The 24,587-nt window shown below is 38.6% G+C and overlaps 1 protein-coding gene across 6 annotated transcripts in view; it reads right to left on the bottom strand.

Annotated features, from left to right (window-relative positions):
* The window catches only part of erlin2 (ER lipid raft associated 2), a 28,275-nt gene extending 4,815 nt beyond the window's left edge, over positions 1-23,460 (bottom strand). Inside the window, exons 1-14 of one of the 6 annotated variants that reach the window (XM_058071036.1) lie at positions 23,344-23,446; positions 21,040-21,171; positions 20,829-20,936; positions 19,216-19,297; positions 18,944-18,990; positions 16,963-17,024; positions 16,771-16,896; positions 15,494-15,567; positions 11,898-11,956; positions 7,869-7,960; positions 7,697-7,786; positions 7,281-7,360; positions 4,824-5,005; positions 2-20 (exon numbers count right to left, since the gene is read on the bottom strand). In XM_058071036.1, coding sequence (XP_057927019.1) covers positions 4,832-5,005; positions 7,281-7,360; positions 7,697-7,786; positions 7,869-7,960; positions 11,898-11,956; positions 15,494-15,567; positions 16,771-16,896; positions 16,963-17,024; positions 18,944-18,990; positions 19,216-19,297; positions 20,829-20,935 — 993 coding nt within the window. In that variant the 5' untranslated portion in view covers position 20,936; positions 21,040-21,171; positions 23,344-23,446 and the 3' untranslated portion in view covers positions 2-20; positions 4,824-4,831. Of the gene's footprint in view, position 1; positions 21-320; positions 5,006-7,280; positions 7,361-7,696; positions 7,787-7,868; positions 7,961-11,897; positions 11,957-15,493; positions 15,568-16,770; positions 16,897-16,962; positions 17,025-18,943; positions 18,991-19,215; positions 19,298-20,828; positions 20,937-21,039; positions 21,172-22,211; positions 22,537-23,343 lie in introns of those variants that run through there. The other 5 variants (XM_058071037.1, XM_058071035.1, XM_058071034.1 and 2 more) reach the window with 5 other exon arrangements.
* Between the last annotated feature and the right edge of the window lie 1,127 nt (positions 23,461-24,587).

Below are 24,587 nucleotides of genomic sequence, written 5' to 3'. Positions count from 1 at the left end.
TTGAATACGTCACCGACAACCTGAAAGCCACATCACATGGAGGGATGCCGTATTGGAACCATCGGTGATGGAAGTACTGCGTATGTCTGCGGTATGTTTTTGCGGCAACCACAAAATAAAAATAAAAAAATACAGCGGAATAGGTGCAGATTCTGGAAGAACTAGAACGCTTTCTGTGCTGGTTATTGTGTGTAGTTGCTCTATAGGAGAACAAAGTCAATACAAAGGGCCGAAAAATGAGCATAGTAGGTCCCCTTTAATACACCCCATAGGCACCTGGTCTGCCAGAGAATAAGAAGATGTAGCTGGAGGGATCAGTGTTGAATACGTCACAGTCAACCTGAAAGCCACATCACATGGAGGGGTGCCGTATTAGAACCACCGGTGATGGAAGTACTGCATATGTCTGCGGTATGTTTTTGCGGCAACCACAAAATCCAAAAAAATACAGCGGAATAGGTGCAGATTCTGGAAGAACTAGAACGCTTTCCGTGCTGGTTATTGTGTGTAGTTGCTCTATAGGAGACCAAAGTCAATACAAAGGGCCGAAAAATTAGCATAGTTGGTCCCCTTTAACACACCTCATAGGCACCTGGTCTGCCAGAGAATAAGAAGATGTAGCTGGAGGGATCAGTGTTTAATACGTCACCGACAACCTGAAAGCCACATCACATGGAGGGATGCCGTATTAGAACCACCGGTGATGGAAGAACTACGTATGTCTGCGGTATGTTTTTGCGGCAACCACAAAATCCCAAAAAATACAGCGGAATAGGTGCAGATTCTGGAAGAACTAGAACGCTTTCTGTGCTGGTTATTGTGTGTAGTTGCTCTATAGGAGAACAAAGTCAATACAAAGGGCCGAAAAATGAGCATAGTAGGTCAACCTTTAACACACCTCATAGGCACCTGGTCTGCCAGAGAATAAGAAGATGTAGCTGGAGGGATCAGTGTTGAATACGTCACCGTCAACCCGCAAGCCACATCACATGGAGGGATGCCGTATTAGAACCACCGGTGATGGAAGTACTGCGTATGTCTGCGGTATGTTTTGCGGCAACCACAAAATCCCCCCCAAAATACAGCGGAATAGGTGCAGATTCTGGAAGAACTAGAACACTTTTTCCCCCAGAGGCCTTTGGTATCATCAAGATGTTTTCTGGCATAATTGATATGAGCCTTAATGTCCTTTTTCTTGAGAAGTGGTTTTCGTTTTGGAACTCCGCCATGCAGGAAATTCTTATCGTGGAGTCATGAACGCTGACCTTTACTGAGACAAGGGAGGCCTGCAGTTTTTTGGATGTTGTTGTGGGACCTTTTGTGACCTTTTGGGATGAGTCGTCGCTGCAGTTTTGGGGTAATTTGGTTTACTCCTGGGAAGGGAAGGTTCCCCACTGGTCCATGTTTTCGATATTTGTGGGTAATGACTCTTACTGTGGTTCTTTAGAAATGGCCTTATAACTGTTTCCAATTAATCTCAGTGATATTATGTTTTAATGGGGCAGCAATCTCTTTTTCCACACAGGGCAATGTAGGTGTGGAACTGTTTTCTCCCTTAATAATAACAAGTTTCATTCAAAACTGGATTTTGTCTTCACTTCTGTTGTTATTGGCTAATATTTAAATGTGATGATCTGAAACATTTAAGTGTGACAAACACTTGGAAGGGGCTGACACTTTTTCACACCAGTATACATATCATAAGACTCTGAGGAGCTATATTGGACCTTAAATTAGAAACATTCATTCATCAAGTTGCTAGTTCCTGTAAGATCACATGCCAGCAATTTATTAGACCCATGCTTCCCACTGGGATGCTTTCAGGACAATTTGACCAGCAAAATGATTTTAATATGTTCCAGTCATTCTCGAACACTCATTCTTGACTCTGTAAGGACACTAATAATGTAATATTATGCAATTCATCTATGACAACACAGCACCTTTGAAGGGATAGTTCAGATTTTTGGACATGTATGACACCCCCATAAGCAGTGAAGTCCGTCAACAATGACTCACTTCCCACTTTGTGTCCTAAGCAGAGTTCTGGTCGGATTTCGATGCCGAGTAAAGTAGTTCCAGCTAATTGATGGGGACAGTTAAGTAAAGAGTTTAGCATCACAAAAAATCAAAACTATCCCCATGTGTAGAATATTTTATTGTTATGGCATGATTTCAGCTGGAATCATTGTGCACCGTCTCCATTGATTCATAGTCAAAATATTCCATTTGTACCATGATGGACTTGGACCCTCTCTATCATGGATTTTCAGAAAGATATTGATTCATAAATGATGCTATTTTGTTGTTGAATAGGTGTCAGTAATGTTATGTGATATTTGAGACACACAAGCATCAGATTTGATGACCGGACAACAGGCTTTGATTGCAACTTTGAATTATGGAATCAGTGTTGCCAACGTAGTAACTTTGTTGCTATATTCCACGAGTACTCTGACCATTCTAGATATTAAAAAAATATTTTTGAAAAAAGTGACATGTGATAAATCTATCCGATTTTTCTGGTTTTACTGGGGACTTTTGGAGTTAACATAAATGAACGAGTGAAAGCAGAAGTGACAGGTGACCAAATGAACATTCATTAACTGAACTGGGTGATCACAGAAGCCTTTCCTTGGTGAAGGAAAACCCCTTCATAACGTCAAGCTTAAATTTCATCAACCTAACTTTCAACTTCTATGGCTTGTTTGAGGCTGAAAGCACTTTAAGTTACTTTTAACTATTAATTTAGTAACTATTAGTAAGTAACTATTAATTACAGTAAACCTCGGATATATCGGATTCAATTGTTCCCACTGGTTTTGTCCGATATAAGCGAAATCCGTTATATGCGTATAGCGGAAAAAGTCCGTTTTACGCATATATCGGATTTATATCCGGTATATGCGTAAATCGGATTTTATCCGTTATAAAAAGGCACTTCCTTGACTATGTTTCCAATGTACCTGGACGCGCAGGCAACGCTGCAAACGAATTGGAGCGCCACGATACGGCCATCCGATATATGCGAGGGAAATTTAATGGAAATGCATTGGAACGGGACTGGAGATTTTGTCCGAAATAGGCGAAATCCGTTATAAAAAATCCGATATATGCAATGAATTTTTATTGGAAATGCATTACAGAAAAATTGGTTCTTTTTTATCTGTCCGTTGTGAGCGAATTTCCGATATATCCGAGTCCGATATATCCGAGGTTTACTGTAAAAACAGAATGGTGTGGTCAAGTGGCTACATAAGTATTTTGGATTTATGTTAGGGTACACATGCAAATAGCTGACAGTTCTGTAAGTTCATGGCACGATAGTTTAGTCGGGTGCCAACTGTAACTTTGCTAAAACATTAACACTGCAATAACAATAACAGTTTATTCTGTTCTATTCTATTACGCAGAGGTCTCCACCATGACTTTACCAGCATTGTTCATTCAACCATTTTCTCCGACATTTAAAAAAAAAAACAAGCAACTGTAGCCTACGTTTATAAGAACTGATTAGTTTGTTTTTTTGGGGTGACATGGACAGTTAAAAAACATCCACATTACACTGACTGAAAGCATTTGGACAAACATGTATGACGAGGGAATGGAACAGCTCTGGACCCAAAGAATACCACATCATGGTGGAAACATGTCTGATATTGGTGTGTATAACTGCTCATGGAACAGCCTTACTTTATTGATGAGGTAACTGTAACACAACGAATGGGGAGGTGTATCGGCTGATGCCAAATGCTACATTCACAGCGCAGATTGATTACTAATCCTAAACATACATCGAAAATCAACTAGCATCCGCATCCCAACTCCAATTCATTACGTCTTTTAGCCATAAATTTGTCACACGATTGTTTAAGCCAGAAGGGCATGTGGGAAAAGTAGCGGTTCATAGTCCAGAATTTTAAGTAAATATCCTCTGATTTCAGTTTTTCAATGCAAATATGATTAATTTCTTTAGTGATCCATGAAAGCAGACTTATTATTGTCTTTATGTTTCAGGTCAAACAGATTAATTGACTAAGCCCTAGCTGAACGTAACCGGTTCATTTCAATAGAGAGATTGTTGATCGTCCAATTCCATGTCATCATTCCAATGTGTGGGCAAAAACTACATTTTTATAAATCGACACAAAAACATCACAATCCCGAACATTTTTTAAATTTCCGGGAATCTCCCCCAGAATCTCGAAGCTTTTACACGTAAAACATCATCTGTCATTCTATCATAAAATGAAAAAGGCAAAACAAAAGAGAACGGAACGTTTGTTGTGAAGGATCGATGTAAAGTGAAACTTATTTAGCAGTACAGGTTTCAACCTGAAGCAATCATTAAGGACTCCAAATATTACATTACTGGAATGGAATTTGAGACTAACGACTAACGTGGTATTTAAAGAGCCATACGACGTGACAAAAAAATGTTGATGTAAACATAAAAATGACTTTTTGTCCTTCGAGCGCTAATCCCTATTTGCATCCTGTCATATTGCAGGCGTTCACATTTGGTTGTGCTTAATGCAGTCTCACGCTAGATGTGTTCATCGTGGCAAAATGAAATACTGGTACACCTAATGCGTATGAATATTTATAAACATCAGGTGTCCAACCCCCCTTGACCTCAGACCCATGATGCCATGCAACATTTTCTTCTTCCACCAATCTAAATGGAGAGCCAACCCAGAAAGGTTTCTAGCAGTGATTCAGAGATTCTTATGAAAATAGGGTCTCCGGTCATGGAGAGCGACCTGCCATAGTTTGACTCACTTGGCCTCCAACGTTTAGTCCGTGTGTGGTCCTCCCAGTACCTTCTTTTCTAATCCATGTCCAAGATCTGCTCGCCCATAAGGTCCATGGCGGCAGAGGCCTTTAGAGAAGTGCCGGCTGAGTCCATGAACATCTGGGGGATGTCGTTTCCGAAATAGATTTTGCTGTTGGCAGCAATGGCCTTGTACTTCATTAACTGCAGATATTCTGGAGTTAACTTCATCTGTGAAGAGTGGAAACAGAATCACAATGCTTCACACATTACACACTTTTCTTGTTGGTTTTAGTCCTCTAAAAGACCATAGACCAGGGGTGCTCACACTTTTTCAGCATGCGAGCTACTTTTAAAATGACCGAGTCAAAATGATCTACCCACTACAAAAATGCAAAACATCTATTTATTTTCAAATGTATTGAGGATTATTTGTACGTACAATGTATGTTGATGTACCTTACATAACCAAATGAGCCAATATTGCAAAACACACATAATTAACTATTACATTTTTTTGTAATTACCTGAGTTTACTTTGATGACTTGCACTGAATTGAACCAGCCAGGGATGCATAGTCCGGACAGTAGCTGCTGATAGCCAGCCTCAAGCACACTTCCAAATGTTTATCAGTCATGGATAATATCCGTATCATAATATCCGTATAATATTCCATATCCGTATGGAAGTGATATGTTTTTTGCCTTTTTACTTGGTCCAGTTTTTGCCTTTTTACTTGGTCCAGCTCCTTCACTCATTTTAGTGACCATAAACTTTAGCGAGGGCTTTAAAATCTCGCAATTCGCCGACTAGCTTAGCACTTTGCATCGTTGTTTACGCATGAGCGGTGACCTAAAGGTCAAAATTCAGTTGTCATCTGATTGGTTGTCCTGTATGTCAATCAAGTAACAGGGATGGATGATAGGCTGACATCGTAAGTTCTGCTGCACTTAGAGACGTTGTTTGATTTGATTGGTCACCCGAAGGGCAACATTCAGTTGTCATCTGAATGGCTGCCCTGTATATCAATCAAGTGACGGCATTGATGCTGGAATGATATTTTTGTAATGTCACGCCGCGATCGACCAGCGATCGACCAGTACCACCTCCGCGATCGACCGGTAGCTCGCGATCGACTTAATGAGCACCCCTGCCATAGACCATAGACCAAATTTAAGATTCTTTAAGTTTGTTGGTTCCAAACAAACTTTGGCCAGTTTGATTTGTGGTCAGATAGCAATCAAACCTTAATCCGTTTTACTGGACATGTCTTCGGTATGAAGTGCATTTGGATGTTTGCTAGTGTAATGTAGCATAACAGATAAATGGCTAGATTAGAGCAGTTTCAATCGCAAGTACTAGCCAAACTTTCATAATTTCATAATCGTGTTTGTTTTGGAGATGGAGGAGGTAACAAATGACTGTTAATTTACAGTACTGCATTACATGAACTATAAGTGGGGTCTCAAAATCAGTCTTTTGTGGCCCTCTACTTGACATACAAGTTCATACAAGAGTGCGACCCCCAAAGCCTTGGCGAGTTCATAGGCACTAGCTCAGGCAAGCAATAACCAACAATGAACAATGAACAGGGGGTCAACTAGGCAGAACATGGCTTACAATTACAGGGCTAACATTTAATGATCTGAGACATTTAAATGTGACAAAATGTGAAAAAAATAAGAAATCAGGAAGGGGACAAACACATTCACATCACTAGCCACGTTTGCATGAGGAGTTTTTCTCTTTCCGAAAACTATGGTATACATGGAAAGGAATATTCCAATCTCCTGTCTCCAATGCGCCGCTATAATCAACCAGAATAGTCAATGGGGCATGCCCAGTAAAGCGTAAACACCAACATCACGTGATACCGACTTCCTGGACTTTTTCTTTCACTTGTTGGAATAACTCCGTATTAGCAAGCTACAGAACTAATTATTCATTCATTCATTTTCTACCGCTTTTTCCTCATGAGGGTCGCGGGGGGTGCTGGAGCCTATCTCAGCTGTCTTTGGGCGAGAGGTGGGGTACACCCTGGACTGGTGGCCAGCCAATCACAGGGCACATATAGACAAACAACCATTCACACTCACATTCATACCTTGAAAACTCCACACAGAGATGCCCGAGGGTGGAATTGAACCCTGGTCTCCTAGCTGTGAGGTCTGCGCACTAGTAAATAAATATATATTTTTTTAAATACTAACTTAAATAGACAATGGTTTGATGGCGCCATCTCCAGCGCAGGGCGTGGTCTGACATGTCAATTCAATATTTTCTCGCAGGAAGATGCTTTGACAAGATGTGATGTGAGTAATGCATGCCTGTAATTGTTTCTTAATGACTAAAACTGATTTCAAAATGCATTAAGCCACTCACAATGTATTGCCCACAAATAGCGGGGAGGAGTGGGGGGTGTGGGGGGGATATAGACAACATACTGTGGCTTTAAAACTGTCAGAAAGGTTCCAGGACTGTTGACAATTTTGTTTTTTTTCTTACCTTGTTGGCCTCTGCGGCTCTCTGTGCGGTGTAGAACTCGGCATCTGCTTTGGCCTTTTGCCGTGCCAGGAAAGCACCGTCTGTGGATCACACACGGTGCCGTGACATCGGAGATACCGACTTTGCTGATTGTATTAATAAACGGATCATAATTTCTTGACTCGGTTTAGTTGTAGCAAGGAGATTGCATCTTCCAAACTATCACACACTTGTCATGTTTAACAAAAAAAAAAAAAAAAAGTGGCGCTGATGAAAGTCATGATAGTACGCTGCATTTGCGCCCCCACAAATATGGAAGACATTAGACATTACACACGTACACGTCCTGCTGGGACATGCCAAATATGCTCCGTTGTGGAAAAAAAAATGATTGACTGTATCGCAATCTAAATCTCTTCCCCCTCCAGAATACAAACCCTCAATTTCAGAGATCCTTTTTTCAGTTTCCTTCTCCATGACTTTCTGTCCAAACTTGATTTCTGCCACCTGGGCCACTTTTTCAGCCTCTGTAAAACAAATGATCCAACATCTGTGTTTTTTTTTTATAAATGCCTCTTTTTTTTTGGTAGATTCTAACATTACTCTTACCGATCACAGCTTTGATCCTTTCTGTCTCTGCCTCTTTCTCCACAACCTTCTGTGTCTGCTGGGAGATCAGCAGTTTTGTCTTCTCACTCTCCCTGTGAGGAGGAACACAACCTTGAACATTGGCGTCGCCTTGATATGGAAGTTTATATGATATGGAAGTTAAATTTGTTTAATTTCTTTAATTTGTTTTTTGATTTGCTTATTTATTTTTCCATCTTATTTTGTGTTGAAAATAAAAAAAACAACATTAAACATTTATTTAATAATAAATATAAATTAATTTGTTCATTTGTTTCATTTGTTTTTTGATTTGCTTATTCATTTTTCCATCTTATTTTGTGTCGAAAAATAAAAATTAACATTAAACATTTATTTAATAATTTAATAATAAATAAAAATACATTTGTTCATTTGTTTTTTGATTTGCTTATTTATTTTTCATCTTAATTTGTGTCAAAAAATAAAAATTAACATTAAACATTTAATAATTTAATAATAAATAAAAATTAATTTATCATAATTTATAATAATTTCATGTTTTATCAGAGCTTTTCCAAAGAACCAACGCACTGAAAAAGTAGAGGGTATAGCAGAAGCATTGAAGACTATTATATTATATATTTATTAATATTTAATACAATTAATATTTATTAATATTTTTATTTGTTTCTGTTTTTAATATATATATATATATATATATATATATATATATATATATATATATATATATATATATATATTTTTTTTTTTTTAAACCTGATGCGGCCCAGCCTCACCCAGACCCTAGCTCCAGTGGCCCCCAGGTAAATTTAGTTTGAGACCCCTGGTCTAAAACTATGTCCAAACCTTTTAGCTTATGAATATGAATGAATGAATACTTACATACACACAAATATTTTAAGTATGAGAGAAGAATAATGTCACTTATTTATTTATTTATTTTATGTCACAGACAACAAGGGGCCGCATACAAGTGCTTTTGGATGGGAGAGAGGCCCACAGCAGCACCCGTTGACAGTTAAGAGCGATATATGCTTAATAAAAAATGTCCTATCTAGAGAGGTGTCAATGTAAAAAAAAATTTTTTAATGGCAAATAAATATAACAACAGTAGCACCACTGATCCTGCGGCTGTGTGTTTCTCCAGTCATACCTTATTATTCATTAGGCTATGCTAGTCGTACCTTCAAACTACTGTATACGGTGCCTGCTTTAACAATGTGAATGCGACATTATTACCCCATAAGTACTCTAACCTCAGATCTTTAGTTTTAGCCATTCTTTCATTTTGAAAAATGACACGTCTTCTGACAGTTGGCAGCAGTAATTTTACTTTGGGTTGTTTAAGACTGTTATGATCAAGCATACACACTTAGCAAGCCTGGTAATAAGCTTTAATTACCGCCTAGGGAAGAGCGTTTATATTTTATTTGTCTGGTTATGATGGTTGATTGTTAAGCTTTTAAACCAGGTATTCCTATAAAAGTGAACCCCCCTGTGGACTTCTGGAGTGCAGCGCAACATCTGACAGCCAGACAGCAAAACCGTGCCTTAAATCTCAAAATCTTCCAACTTCAAACCTTAAATCAAAGTTACACTTTTTCCATCTAAAACCGCATATGTTCACAATCATGGATGGAAAATGGCCAATGGCGTTAATGGTTAATGGCGTGCGCAGTTACATGTGCTCACATACACAAACATGTAGTCTCAGTGATATGTGGGGTGCGGCTTGAATGCTTTCATCATAAAGAGGTTGGGATATACAGTCGTGTACGTACGTTCGAATGCTAGTATCGTGCTCATGTCAACAAAACACAAATGTAATTGCACGAGTGCTGGCTTTGTTCCACTCGCACAGTATAATTTGTAGGCGCATAATGTAATAATTCATTCATTCAACCGTTTATCCTCACGAGGGTCCACGGGGGTGCTGGAGTCTATCCCAGCTGTCTTCGGGCGAGAGGCGGGGTACACCCTGGACTGGTGGCCAGCCAATCACAGGGCACATATAGACAAACAACCATTCACACTCACATTCATACCTATGGATAATTTGGAGTCGCCGATTAACCTAGCATGTTTTTGGAGAGAACATGCAAACTCCACACAGAGATTGCTGAGGGTGGAACTGAACTCGAGTCTCCAAGCTGCGAGACCTGAGCTCTAACCACTTTTCCCACTGTGCAGCCCAACAGTAATAATTTACAGTAATAATAGGCCGCATTCAACCACGAAACCGCTTGATTTATTATTTTTATTCATTCATTCATTTTCTATCGCTTTTCCTCACAAGGGTCGCGGGGGTGCTGGAGCCTATCCCAGCTGTCTTCGGGCGAGAGGCGGGGTACACACTGAACTGGTGACCAGCCAATCACAGGGCACATATAGACAAACAACCATTCACACTAACATTCATACCGATGGACAATTTGGAGTCACCAATTAAGCTAGCTAGCACACTAGCATGTTTTTGGAGAGAACATGCAAACTCCACACAGAGATTGCCGAGGGTGGAACTGAACTCAAGTCTCCAAGCTGCGAGGCCTGCGCTCTAACCACTCCTCCACCGTGCAGCCCAAAAGTAATAATTTACAGTAATAATAGACCGTATTCAACCACGAAACCGCTTGATTTATTATTTTTATGTTTTTGAAAAATGGTGAAGCCATGAAATTGCCAGTGGCCGGTCACAATCATCATTATGGAGCAGACATCTTGACTGTCGATGCAAATGACGTTGCTACAAACCGCACATGGACAGATAAACATCACCAAACATGCATCAATGATGCAGCATGTGTCAATAATAAAAAAAAGTATGTATTCAAAGATTATCAAGTGTTTTATGTTTTTTTAATGTCCTCCTTGACTGTGTGAGTTGTGCAATTTTACGCTCTCTCTGTGCTCTTATTACATTCTGCTTTGGCCCCGCATGCTCGCATGATAGGGGGATGAAGAATAGATTTGAGAGGCAAATGATCTGTCATGAGTGTTACGATGACTCAGCAACGCCTGCACGCTGATACATGTGTCTGTGAAACCTGAAATGTGATCACACGTTGACATTTATCTAGCACTGTATATCGATAAGCTTAAGCATGCTTTTTATAGTTTGTGTGAGAGAGCACACGATGTCAAAGTATAATGATAATAATTATAATGATAATAACAATAATAATAATTACAGGGGAAAAAAAGACTGTGGCATGAGTATGATTATATCTTGCAAAAAGGGGTAGGCATTTATAAGATTTTGCTTCAGCCTACTCCTTTTGGGCTTGTGATCAGATAGTTGAATACAAATGTAAATAATGGAAATAAATGCACTGTAATGTTTCATATACAGTTAACCTCGGATATATCGGATTCAATTGTTCCCACTGGTTTTGTCCGATATAAGCGAAATCCATTATATGCGTATACCGTAAAATGTCCGTTTTACGCTTATATCGGATTTATATCCGGTATATGCGTAAATCGGATTTTATCCGTTATAAAAAGGCACTTCCTTGACTATGTTTCCAATGTACCTGGACGCGCAGGCAACGCTGCAAACGCTGCAAATGACGTCGTATAGCGGCCTGTCACGATTCGGCGAATCGGAGCGCCACGATGCGGCCATCCGATATATGCGAGGGAAATTTAATGGAAATGCATCGGAACGGGACTGGAGATTTTGTCCAAAATAGGCGAAATCCGTTATAAAAAATCCGATATATGCAACTAATTTTTATTGGAAATGCATTACAGAAAAATTGGTTCTTTTTTATCTGTCCGTTGTGAGCGAATTTCAGATATATCCGAGTCCGATATATCCGAGGTTTACTGTATTAGCCCAAATGAAAAAAAAAAGTATGATGCTGAAAAACTGACAAAAACCAGCTGTGCTTTCCGCTATTAAGACCTGGCAGTGTGAGTTACAATAACAGTAAGTCCATCCATTGGGGGTGGATGGTTACACAATACATAGTAAGAGGCCAGGGAACATTCCTTGTTGACACAAAAGAGGAAAAAAAAAAAACTTACATGAGCTCATAATTCCTGCGGATGCTCTCTGGGATGTTGGGTTTTGTGACACGCACGGCCTGCAAAGAGACAAACCAAACACAGAAAGTACTCGTTAGTTTGTAGTCGAGGACCTCAGGTGCAAAATTAAAAAAAATAAAAAACTTGGCAAGATTATGGACTTCCCAGAAAGAGTAGCTATTGTTTCAACTGGTTTTGGTTATTTATACGAAACTGCAGGCCAGAAGTTGAACAGTCAGCAATGAAATGTGTGTTTATCGTTGGGTTCTTTATTAAAACTTCCTAAAAAAAACAGGTACTGATGGCTAATCCTGTGGGGATGCTGTTTTTTTTTTTTTTTTTTTTTTTGCAGAGGTTGCAAAAGCTAACTATAAAAAGCCTCCTGGTCTTTCTGTGACACTGTGTATACAATGTTGACATGAAACTCAAGAGGGGTTCAGCTGTTGGTTACTTTACCCCCCCATACTTAAGATTTTTTTCAACTGTTAAACTTTGTGGGAACAGTTTATGGAAGTTCCCTTTCTGTTGCAGGGTGAAAAACAGTGAACAAGGGTTCATAAAAGGCATAACAGCTCTCACTTGAGCCCCCGTCAAACACCCTTTGGGATAAACCACAACAGAGATTATGAGCTATGCCCTCTCAACCAACAGTGACCTTTGACTTTACAAATGTTCTTCTAGGTGAATGGACTAAATTCCCAAAGCTTGGGAATTCTAGCTTTGACTGTTTTGGTTTCACATTAATATTATGCTGCTCTATTTTATGTTGTTATTTTGCTCCAAAACATCAAGCCACAGGCAAAACGGCAAACGGTCCCTTGACCGGAGTTTGGACACCCCTGCTTTTGCAGCTACTTTGCGTTTTGATTTGTTTCCTAAGAAATATGCAACCTTTTTGTTCAGGAAAATATGGTTTGTTATTGCACTATTTTGTGTCCATTATTCAATTGTATTCAAACAGTAATATTAGTTATAATTAAAGATGCACAGTTTTTTTCAAGACTGATAGAGATAACTGATAACATTTCATATCTATTATTTTTTTATACTGTAGTTTGTGGACACCAGATGGCAAGAACGAATTAAAGAAACAGTACCTGTAGATTTGTTCTACCCAAATACTGTATCAAGACATCACAACTATTAAAGGGGACCTACTGTGCTTTTCCCACTTTTTTCTGACCTATAAATGTAGTCAAAATGTTGTTTTCAAATGTTAAATGATGCCAAAGTTTCAGATAATGATGTTTGCGCATTTGGAAGTGAGCTCTGAAAGAAGTTTGGGATTGCTCAAAACGCTCGGATTCAAAAGGCGCGGTAAAATGTTCTTTTGTGATGTCACAGAGGGGCGGACGTCCTTATATGGTTCATAAATTAAAACAGACTGTTTTGACAGATCTAAAACATTTTCTTTGCGAGTTATTGTGTGTAGCTGCTTTGTAGAAGACCACAACTCAATACAAAAAGTCGTAAAATTAGCATAGGTCCCCTTTAACAAAACATGTGGACATAATCTTAGCTTGTTAGCTTCGTTCGTCGCGATTGAACAAGTTGACTAATGGATGGGTGACAAAACAGTTAATCTGAATGAACAATTGATTATAAGCCCTATGAAGGAGCTGTATGTAGACAAGAAATAATGTTCTAAAGCCGACCAATCAAAGTCTTAAATGTCAGCGCACCTTGAGGATGTTTTCGGGAGGTACGAAAAATGTGTACACATTGGCAGGTCGGCAATCAGAAGGCAGAAATTCAGGTGAAGTGGAACGATAGAAAGATTGAGTAACGAAGTAGCATGGTACTCTTGTACTTTCCGCAGCCTCTGAAGTCACATTAATTCAAAAGTGATGTTCCGTTTGAGTCATCTTTAACAAGTAACAAGTTCTAACAGATACCAGTGTCTGACTACCCTTGGTGGTTGATTATGTAAGACTGCTATATACACTACCGCTCAAAAGTTTGGGATCACTTGCAAATTTCTTTGTTTTCCAAAGAAAAACATTTTCATGCATTTCACAAACAAAGAACACAAAGAACAATCTACATTTTTGCATAGAGGCTTACTAACAACAACAGTCTGCATCAATCTCCTGGTATGGCTGCTAATCCAAGTTAATCATTTTATAAGGCTAATAGATTATTAGAAAACCCATCTAAAAATCTCCTACCATGTGTTAACTACTCTCTTCAGAGATCAGCACAAACTGTGTCTAACAAGGACATAAAAAGGAGTAGGAGGCCCCAAGAAGACAAATATCTGAGAGTGTGTAGCTTAAGACAAAAGCGACGTTTACATGGACCCAAATATTCCAATTCTATTCGGGTTATTTGCTCAAAGGGAAATAATGTAACCTTTGTATACACCTCATTCCGAAAGAAAAGTGCCAAGCTGAATGAATATATAATGGGATTCCCAGGTTGTGGAATATTCCTTTCCCCAATCCGATTGAGGTATCTTGTACCCGCTCAAACGGAAAGTTGTCAGACTGCGTTCTTCTTCTTCTTCTGTTGTTTATTGGCGGTTGGCAAGCAGCTTTGGTGTGCATTAGCGCCATCTGTGGAACAGAATCTAAACCCTTCTATACGCCATTCACAAGTCCACTTTTATTCAAAAAGAAAATACATATCTATATAAAAACATGTGCCGAGCTTAATTATAAAATATTAGCAAGATTGAACTTTATATTTTCCTGTTCCCGGGTGCGTTCTTTCAGCGAATGCTGAGATATGACGTAACACGCAGCTCCAGACGTTCTTCTGTTTAAAAAAATGGAGGCGAGCAATCGGCACTGGACTGCTAAGGAAAGTTTGTTTTTATTCAAACTAAATTTCAAGACTGGACGAAGGAAAAACTGGCAATACGGAGTTATTCCAACAAGTGAAAGAAAAAGTCGAGGAAGTCGGTATCACGTGATGTTGGTGTTTACGCTTTACTGCGCATGCCCTATTCACTATTCTGGTTGATTATAGCGGCGCATGTAGACACGCCATTGGAATATTCCTTTCCATGTATACCATTGCTTTCGGAAAGAGAAAAACTCCTCATGTAAGCGTGGCTAAAGATGCCTCACAGGTCGTCACCTGGCAGCTGCACTAAATAGTACCCGTCAAACACGAGTGTCAGTCTCAACAGTGAAGCAGCGACTTCAGACTTCATGGCAGGATTGGCAAGAAAAAGCCATATCTCAGACTCTCCAAAGGAATTTCCAAGTGATCCCAAACTTTTGAGCGGTAGTGTATCTTACAGTACAATGCTTACAGCTCTGAAAAATACCAATACATGAAAAATGTTAACCCCCGCTTAACAGTTTGATCTTTATTGCAATATTTACATGTCTTTCTATGACTCTTCCAGTATATCTGTATCTCTGTTGCAACCTGCTGATGACACACAGTCACTCCAGGCTCCTGTTTGAAGCCTGGCAATGATGAGGCACTGTTGATCAATTGTTAGGTGTGGACTTAGTCTCATGATTAATGGATTTATAGTGGGTTTCTTGGGGGGAGGAATTGAGGAAACATATTGGCAAAACACATTAGTGGAATTGATTGTTGGCATGTCAAACAAATATAAGGCATCAAAGTTTTCACAGTACCTGTATGATAAGACCGGGAGCCATGCTTGTTAGATCTTCTTGCAATGTTAGTTTCAGGTTTTCATCAATTTGGTCTGTGGAAGAAGAAAGTGGGTGTGCCCTTGAGAATACAATCTTGTCAAACTGACAGGTATCACACATCAGCGACAACATACACTATGTGGTCATGAGTGTTCCTCTGTGTTCCTATTTCACTTTCTGTTTCCTTGGCTTCTCCTCTCCTTAAATGTGCTCTTATATGGCCTCTTTTCTCCCTGTCCTGGTGTCGCAATACAGCTCTTCTCCAAAGCAAGGATTCTCATGACACTTTAATCTTGTGACACCCCTTATACTGCATAGATTTTTCAAAATTCATCCTTTTCACTACAGGCCATTTTAGACAATTTTGACAGATTTCTTTTAAGGCACACATAATATTTTGCTCTATGTCTATATAAATATGAAACCCACCAAAAGAAAGATTAGACTCATCTTTCATCAGAAAAAATATTTTTTTCTACCTTTTTCCGTTTTTTTAGTAATCAGCAGCAGAACATAGCTAGGTTTCGGGAAACTTCAGTTCCCAACAAAAAAAAGTAGAAAAACTGCTTTTTGTGAAAATACACATTTCAAGCATAATTATCACTTTGACACAATTGTTTGGCTTCTGTGACAGCTTAACTATCTAAACAACATTACCACAATATAAACAATATAAAAATAGTTTTGCAAATGTTTACACCATGAACTATTTAGTTGTCACATTTGGAAGTAAACTGTGCATGTGCACGTGTGCATGCTCGTGCACATACATACATATGCATGCGCAAAAGCTTCCCTACAATGCATAACCTTCTGCACACTACGCTCCTCCATGCTCTTACACGTTCTTGCTGCTGAGTGAGTAAATAAATATAAAAGAGCAGAATTTTATCACAAGTCATCATCCCCCAATGATGGCCCCCCATGGCGGACTGGGCAAAATTATTTTTAATGAAGACTTGTGACTGTATGAGCCCCTGCATGTCCTGCATGGAAGTATGAACTGAAGTGGTAGGCTGTGTGTCGCTGAAAATCAGTCGGAATAGAATGTGGCCACCATTGACGAATGTACATTAAATTTGATTAAACATGCATAATTCGTGATCGAGTGAAGCCGCAAAATTCAAAGCACAAAATGGCGAGGAACAACCACTCACTTTTGTGAGCTAATGTAAGTTGTAGAGTGACTCCATATTGGTAATGTAGATGTTCCACAAAAGTAGTAGTTGGCTGAGTCTGTAACCGACTGTACATACCAAACAAGCCGATGTAGACCTCCTGCAGAGAGTGGACACTGCAGAACTGGTTGAGTTCGTGGTGCACCTTGTTGAATATCAAAGCTTTGTCGTAGTCTGCAGTGAAGTTCTTCACGATGTCAAACACTGCAGCGGGAAAGGCAGGCGTTATGGTGAAAACATGCACTTATTGTAAATGACTTTATTTCTTACCTGCTGAGGGAACAAGGTAGTTGACCACCTCGATGCGATCAAAGTAGATCATCACTCCTCCACTAGAGAGAAAGAGCAGTCAGTGAAATCAAGGAAACTCAACTAAAAAGCAGTGGGAAAAAAGTCAGTCCATGGATGAATTGTATATTGCAGGTGTCAAACTCAAGACTGGGGGCCAAATCCATGGACCTTACGAAACAAAGTGCTAAAAGCGATCTGAGTAAGTAAGCGAATCCATCCGTCCATTTTCTATACCGCTTCTCCTCATTAGGAGGATATGCGGGGTATGCTGGAGCCTATCCCAGCAGTCGCCAATAGCGCAACGCAGCGTAACATAACGTAACATAACATATAACGTAACATAAAGTAACATAACATATGACATAACATACAACGTAACATAACATATAATGTAACATATAACATATGACATAACATAACATGTAACATATAACATATGACATAACGTAACATATAGCGTAACATATAGCGTAACATATAATGTAACATATAGCATAACATATAACGTAACATATAGCATAACATATAACGTAACATATAGCATAACATATAAAATATGACATAACATATGACATCACATATAACATAACATATAACATAACATATAACGTAACGTAACATATAACGTAACATGACATAACATATAGCATAACATATAAAATATGACATAACATATGACATAACATAACATATGATGTAACATAACATAACGTAACACAACATATAACGTAACACAACATATAACGTAACACAACATATAACGTAACATAACATATAATGTAACATATAACATATGACATAACATAACATGTAACATATAACATATGACATAACGTAACATATAGCGTAACATATAGCGTAACATATAATGTAACATATAGCATAACATATAACGTAACATATAGCATAACATATAACGTAACATATAGCATAACATATAAAATATGACATAACATATGACATCACATATAACATAACATATAACATAACATATAACGTAACGTAACATATAACGTAACATGACATAACATATAGCATAACATATAAAATATGACATAACATATGACATAACATAACATATGATGTAACACAACATATAACGTAACACAACATATAACGTAACACAACATATAACGTAACATAACATAACATATGACATAACATAAGACATAACATAAGACGTAACGTAACGTAACATAACATAACAATAACAACCTAACATGTTTTTGGAATGTGGGAGGAAACCCACAGGGAGAACATGCAAACTCCACACAGCGATGCTCAAGCGGAGATTCAAACCAATGTCTTCCCAATGTCCTGACTGTGTAGCCTACACGCGAACCACTCATCCACCGTGCAGCCAGTAAGCGTATAAACTACTCCTCTGGCATTTCAATTTTAAAAGTAGAAACAATATTGTATAAAGCACCAAATTCACAACAATTTTTACATTTAAATAATTAAACTGTACATGACTAAAAACGGCAGCACTTTCACTATTACACCTTGTCTGTACAAAATAACACTTTAAAAAGGCACAAGACAGTCAAAAGTGGTCATTTTAACTCCAGCAAAGCAGGCTGGTGAATGCATCATTTGCCCATTCTACAGTACAAACACATCTCACAGATTGTGTTTTTTTGTGTTGATATATAATAGCTTTTGTAGCTTTTGCTCAGAAATTGCGAGAATAATAAAGGGTGGTTGAATAACAATCACTATATTGAAACCAACAACCATACCAAAACTATAGTCGTATATCATAAAGTAGAAAATTCAAGCAGGAATGAATGGACACCAAAAAAAATGCACATTCCCCCCACTAAAATGTAAAAATGTGGGTGGGAGGTACTGTCCAGTTTGGCCCATAACCTAAAGTTGGCCCCCTGTGTGATTGAGTTTGAAACCCGTGCTACAGTGCAACAACATATGATACCACTAATCAAAACAAAAACCTTACCTCGTACCACACGGGACATTCTTCACCTCATCTGTCTGCAGTGTTGTCTACAAGGCAGAAATAATTCATTATTTCCAGATATTACAAATGTCAGGAGCAATTTACTAAACTTCATGACCCATGACAAGAGAACAATACTGTATCTTACTTGGGTGGTATGATATCACTATCAGCATGTCATGGTTTCATTTGTACATGGAATAGTTAAGGGAGCTTTTCATTTAGAAAAGGTATTACTGTGATTGGGACCCTTGGTTGTTCACTTGAATCACCTGAACAGATTTGTAGGTGGTGATGAATGGAAGCATGAGATGGAAACCAGGTCCACTAATGGTGGTCAAGAGAGCTCCGCCCCTGTTGTGCAAACAAATTGAACAAGCACATTAGAAATTGGAACAAAAAAATGACAAGAATTATAGTATTCTAGTATTTGTCGAATGTTCTGAGATGGTCCACTTTTAGAGTTTGACCATAGTTTTGAACGCAGCACTGTGCAGCCGTGTATTGCAGCACAATACAGTACAGTAACTCTTTGTTTATTGCTGTTAACTGGTTTGAAACCCAACCATGATAAATGATGTTCCGCAAAGCACAATTCCTTATTTATAAATATAAATAATATATAATATAAAATGGGGCTGCACGGTGGACAAGTGGTTAGCGCGCAGACCTCACAGCTAGGAGACTAGGGTTCAATTCCAATTGCATGTTCTCCCCGTGCATGCGTGGGTTTTCTCCTTCCACATTCCAAAAACATGCTAAATTAATTGGCCACTCCAAATTGTCCATAGGTATGAATGTGAGTGTGAATGGTTGTTTGTCTATATGTGCCCTGTGATTGGCTGGCGACCAGTCCAGGGTGTACCCCGCCTCTCGCCCGAAGACCGTTGTGATAGGCTCCAGCACCCCCTGCGACCCTCATGAGGAAAAGCGGTAGAAAATGAATGAATATAATATAAAATGGAATATTTTATTTATAACCAGCAATTATCTTTATAGCCATATTGATTTGAATTGTGAATTGAATGATAGGAACTATTTTGATGACCTGTGAAATACTAATCTTTAGTATTTAGTATAGTAGTTGCAAAGTTTACTGGTTAGATTTGACAAGTTCTGTATGTTTTACACTAACAAGTAGACTATTTTGATTGTGATATACATGTACAATGTACATAAATGCTCATATTTATAAATGCGAGGGGAGATTGGGGCTTGAGGGCTGAGTTTTACCGTGTTCGGCAACAGTAAACGGTATTAGGGGTCATTATGCCTGTTGTTCATTTAAACCTGCAACAAAAGCCTGTTGTTCCAGCCATTAAGTCTGGTGCCATTACTGACACTTACTGACCAATGTAGAATACTACAGATCATTACAACGTCTATGCATGTGTATGTTGCAATTAGCCTTTTGTATGGTTTAAAATGCTTAATTCTGGCAAAAGAAATTGCATGAGGAGGCACGGCTGCATATTCAATATATCAATATCAATAATCGCTAACATTGGCGTGTGTGTTTGTGTGAGATACGCGAGGCGCGGTTTGCAATGGTAAAGTAAGAAGGAAGAGGGCAGGTTTATAATGCTTAAAGCACATTTGGTAGATTTCCCCCCATCGTCCCACCCTGGTCACCACAAATACAAACACTATTATTAACTAAAAATGAATACTGTAATACAATTTAAGTCACATTAGGCAACCTTGCAAGTTTATAAACTGGTTTATTTTATTGTTGTGAAAAGCCTATATGTTAACAGTGTTATATTTAGTGTTATAAATTTCTACTTTCAAAGACTTGAACAGATTTAAAACAGATGGCTCTGTTTTACAGCTGAGTGGAACTCAGTAAGTCTTCACCTGACAACTAAGCGTGCCGCACACTTACCTGTAGTAAACGCCGGTGTGGCCTTCATCGATCTTGTGCACAGAAGCCAAGAGGGCTGCTCCAGCAAGAGCGACAACGATTGAGAATATGGCACCCCACTGTGCCATCCTGGTGAACAAAATAAACGATAATAAAATAGTGACGAGCTACTTTAAATACGATACAATGTTGACATGATCAGAAACTCTTAAGTCTCAAAATGTAATCTGACCTGCATTCAGTCAGCAGTCTATGTAGTAACACATGTATGCTGGCTTCTTGCTCGTTGGTTATCTCCTCTCAGCTCAAGCTTATCCGGGCATCAGCTGGGACTGGCCTTTGTCACCCTTAAAGAGGATTTAGCCTAAAGTGTGAGAATGCGGTCATCTCTGGTCATAAAATATATTGACAGTACTCATACAAGTGCGTAATTTGCACAGGGAATAAACCCCAAATATAATCACATCATTCTGATTTAATAAAAATCTTGCATTAATATATTGTTGATTTTCTTTATTTATATAATTTGCCAGCAAAACTGTTTCATGTTTCATCATCCGGTAATGTAGTGAAGCTATTTTATTGATCAATAACGCGATAGCTTGCACAAAAGCGGAATTTCTGCTGCGGTTGGGGCGGTAATCACGGTGATGACAGACGCTCCTTCAAGCGACATTACGTACCAGTCGTGCTGCTTCATGTCGTGAATTTTGACAAGCTTTGGGAAAAGCTTGAATGTTATTTAAATTAAATAAATTCTGCTTTAACGTCACGTCTCATTTTTAATGTTGTGGTCTAATATGTTGCAACATAATTTAACCCCCTAAGACCTGAAGGCATGCATTTTTATTTTCTCTTTGATGTTTAGGCTAATTGGGACCTGATGCGTTACATTAACGCCCAGTTTGGACTTTTAGGAAAAACAATCAGACTGCACTTCCGGAATAACAAACAAAAAACAGACTGTGTACATATATTTATACTGTTATTCTGTATATTTTGTATTTTTCATTCTTTTTTTAATAGATGTGTCTGCTACTATACCAAAACAAATTCCTAGTATGTGTTTGATCATACCTGGCAATAAACCTCTTCTGATTCTGATGAGTGTAAAAACAATGAATTATCTTTTTAATGACGTAGTTTCTGAGAAAAAATGATGCCCACATAGGAGGACATTTGTTTTAAATTTGAGTGAACACAATAATGTCATGTTGAGTAATGTTGCCTGAACACAGCAGCATTTTTTCTGAGTGCAAAAACAAAATTCTAAGCAAAAACTTTACGCAAGTCATATGAAGTGCTGCTACATCAAGTTTAGCAGCATGATAAATAGTCAAATTTTCTTAATTTTGCAAAATTCAACTTCCACAACACACATTGAAAACTTCCAAACATATTTACCTGGTCGACTTTTGGATTGGGAGGAGCCATTTGAATGTTTGGGTGGCTTGTCAGCCATCTTGTATTTTACAGGTGCTTTGTTACACTCTTCCACCACTAGATGGCAGTTTAACATCCTCATAAGTGGACGCCAGGGCATTGTAGTCCAAAATTTAACATTGTCGTCTTGACAACCAAAAATGTGATGTCCACACATATACAAATATACCTACTGTTGTATTTTCATGCATTTATTTGGATTTAGTTTATTTGAACTGGTGATGCCCACTAATATGTGAACTCGGTTTGCTATGTTTGAGTGCTTACATTGACCGCCAGTACCCGGATGTTGTTGTTGTTGTATTGGATCCTAACCACCCGCAATCATTGCCGTCTTTGATGGACTAACTCGGTTAGTTACGGTTGATGATAACAATTAATAAGGAGAGAATGCGAACGGTTGCTGGAAAAGTGCAGCCAACTGATAAATACTGTAATCGTCATTTCCTGTTTCCGGCAACAACAGTAATGGATTTGGGACAGCACTACTCTATCCGAAATCCGCGCCCTTCAAAACCTTTTCTGTAATGCACGTAAATAGCCAATAGAAAATAGTATAATAAAAATTAATACAATGAATACAAATATGGCTAGAATAACTCGGAAACACTCGGATTCTACTACTCAGTGTGGAAGTAAGCAACTTCCGCGTTTGAGGCGAAGCAGAGGCTCCACATCGGTTCACAATAAGGCTTCAGCAACATAAACTTTACATAGAATCATTACATCGAATGACTGTAATGACTTTAAACATCGGTTCCCATTTAAAGCGGTACGATTAAACGTCAACTTCATCTGCTATCAAACAAATCTGTATAACATTCAATGAGATTCACGTTTCTAAAGCGATCTGGGATTGTGAGGTTCCAGTTGCTTACATTATACAGGGGATATCATTCTTTGATTTGATGTTTTGCTACAATATGAGCTATCTGACTGCCATAAAATGACAGACAATCAGTTTAGCTAAGGCTAGGTAGCAAACAATGTGAAACCTCTGTCTTTTAAACAAGTTGAAACTAAGACCAGACCAGTACCTCTTTTTTCTGTATGCATATTAACAAATGTTGTGTCCTTGATAGAATACCCTTACCTTTTATTTCGTCCAAAACGCCTCCAAACAGAAAAGAGGTACAATGCACCTCAAATCACCTGTCTTCTTCGCAATGTCGCCACCGCAGGGTACTCAGAGTGCTATCGGCCTCTAGTGGACGAGACGTTGTACTACAGGTTGGCATGCAAGTCCAACTAAAGTGTTACAGTACTCACGTCACGGATAATAAAATCTACATAGTAGCAGTGATAACGACAACTGAAATAATCGTATTTATTTACAAAAATCCTTTCATTATTATTGATTTATTCCACCTAGCACAGCACATCTATCATGTCAAAAAATATCACGACTAAAAAAATAAATTAAAACATTATAAATATATTCAGAAAGTATGCATATGAATAAAAACCGCGACCCTTGCTACGACAAACGCTACAGAAAATTGATACATGGATGGTATTTGTATACAAAAAAAAATTCTTAAACCACAGGGCAATAAATGGCGGCTCATTAGAAACTGCGTTACTACCTAAAAACACCAGATGGCGACAAAGACCGGACATGTACTATTTCATACTATATTTCATCTATATTGCAATGCTTAATCTTTTTTAGAAAGTACATGCTTTTCTTCCACCATTCCAGCAATCTACCGAATCAGTAAACTATATTTAAACTGAACTTCTGTTCAGTTTAGGTTTTGCCTCAGAATTAGATACATTTCATTTAATCTCCAATCACCTCCAAAACACAAAGGTTTCTCCACTCAAAATGACTATGGTGGTTTATTTTTAGACATTGGCCTCTTGAGAAATGTACAAGAGGAGCACAGCTAACCCCAAGGTGTGCCAATGGCAGCTGTGTGCTTTGCATTTTAAGCCAGACGGATGGGGTTTGGGGGGGGCGAGAGAGGGAACTACAGAGCAAGGGAAAAGAAGTTTGTCAGAGTTCATTAAGTATCAAGGGAACATCGCTGGAACTGGCAGAGTAAGGCGCGCTGGGGCCCTGGTGCCATTAATCACGACTGACATGAAACTAGGGGCTGAGGGAGGGAGGCGGAGGGAAGGAGGGATGGAGGGAGGAAAGGAGGGAGGACAGCTCTGCCAGAGACTCTGGTAGTGATTATATAGTGGTGCAAAGGCTATAAAGTTCAGGAACGTTTGCAAAGATGACGCTCGTGCTGATCAATTGAGAACTCAAAGAGTAGAGTGGCTTGGTCTTGGCAAAAAGAAATATGCATTTCCATGTTGTAACACTCACAATAATAACCTTAAATGTCA

The sequence above is a fragment of the Doryrhamphus excisus genome, chromosome 4 (genome assembly GCF_030265055.1).
Source record: "Doryrhamphus excisus isolate RoL2022-K1 chromosome 4, RoL_Dexc_1.0, whole genome shotgun sequence".
NCBI lineage: Eukaryota > Metazoa > Chordata > Actinopteri > Syngnathiformes > Syngnathidae > Doryrhamphus > Doryrhamphus excisus.
This window is presented reverse-complemented; position numbering and strand designations above follow the sequence as displayed.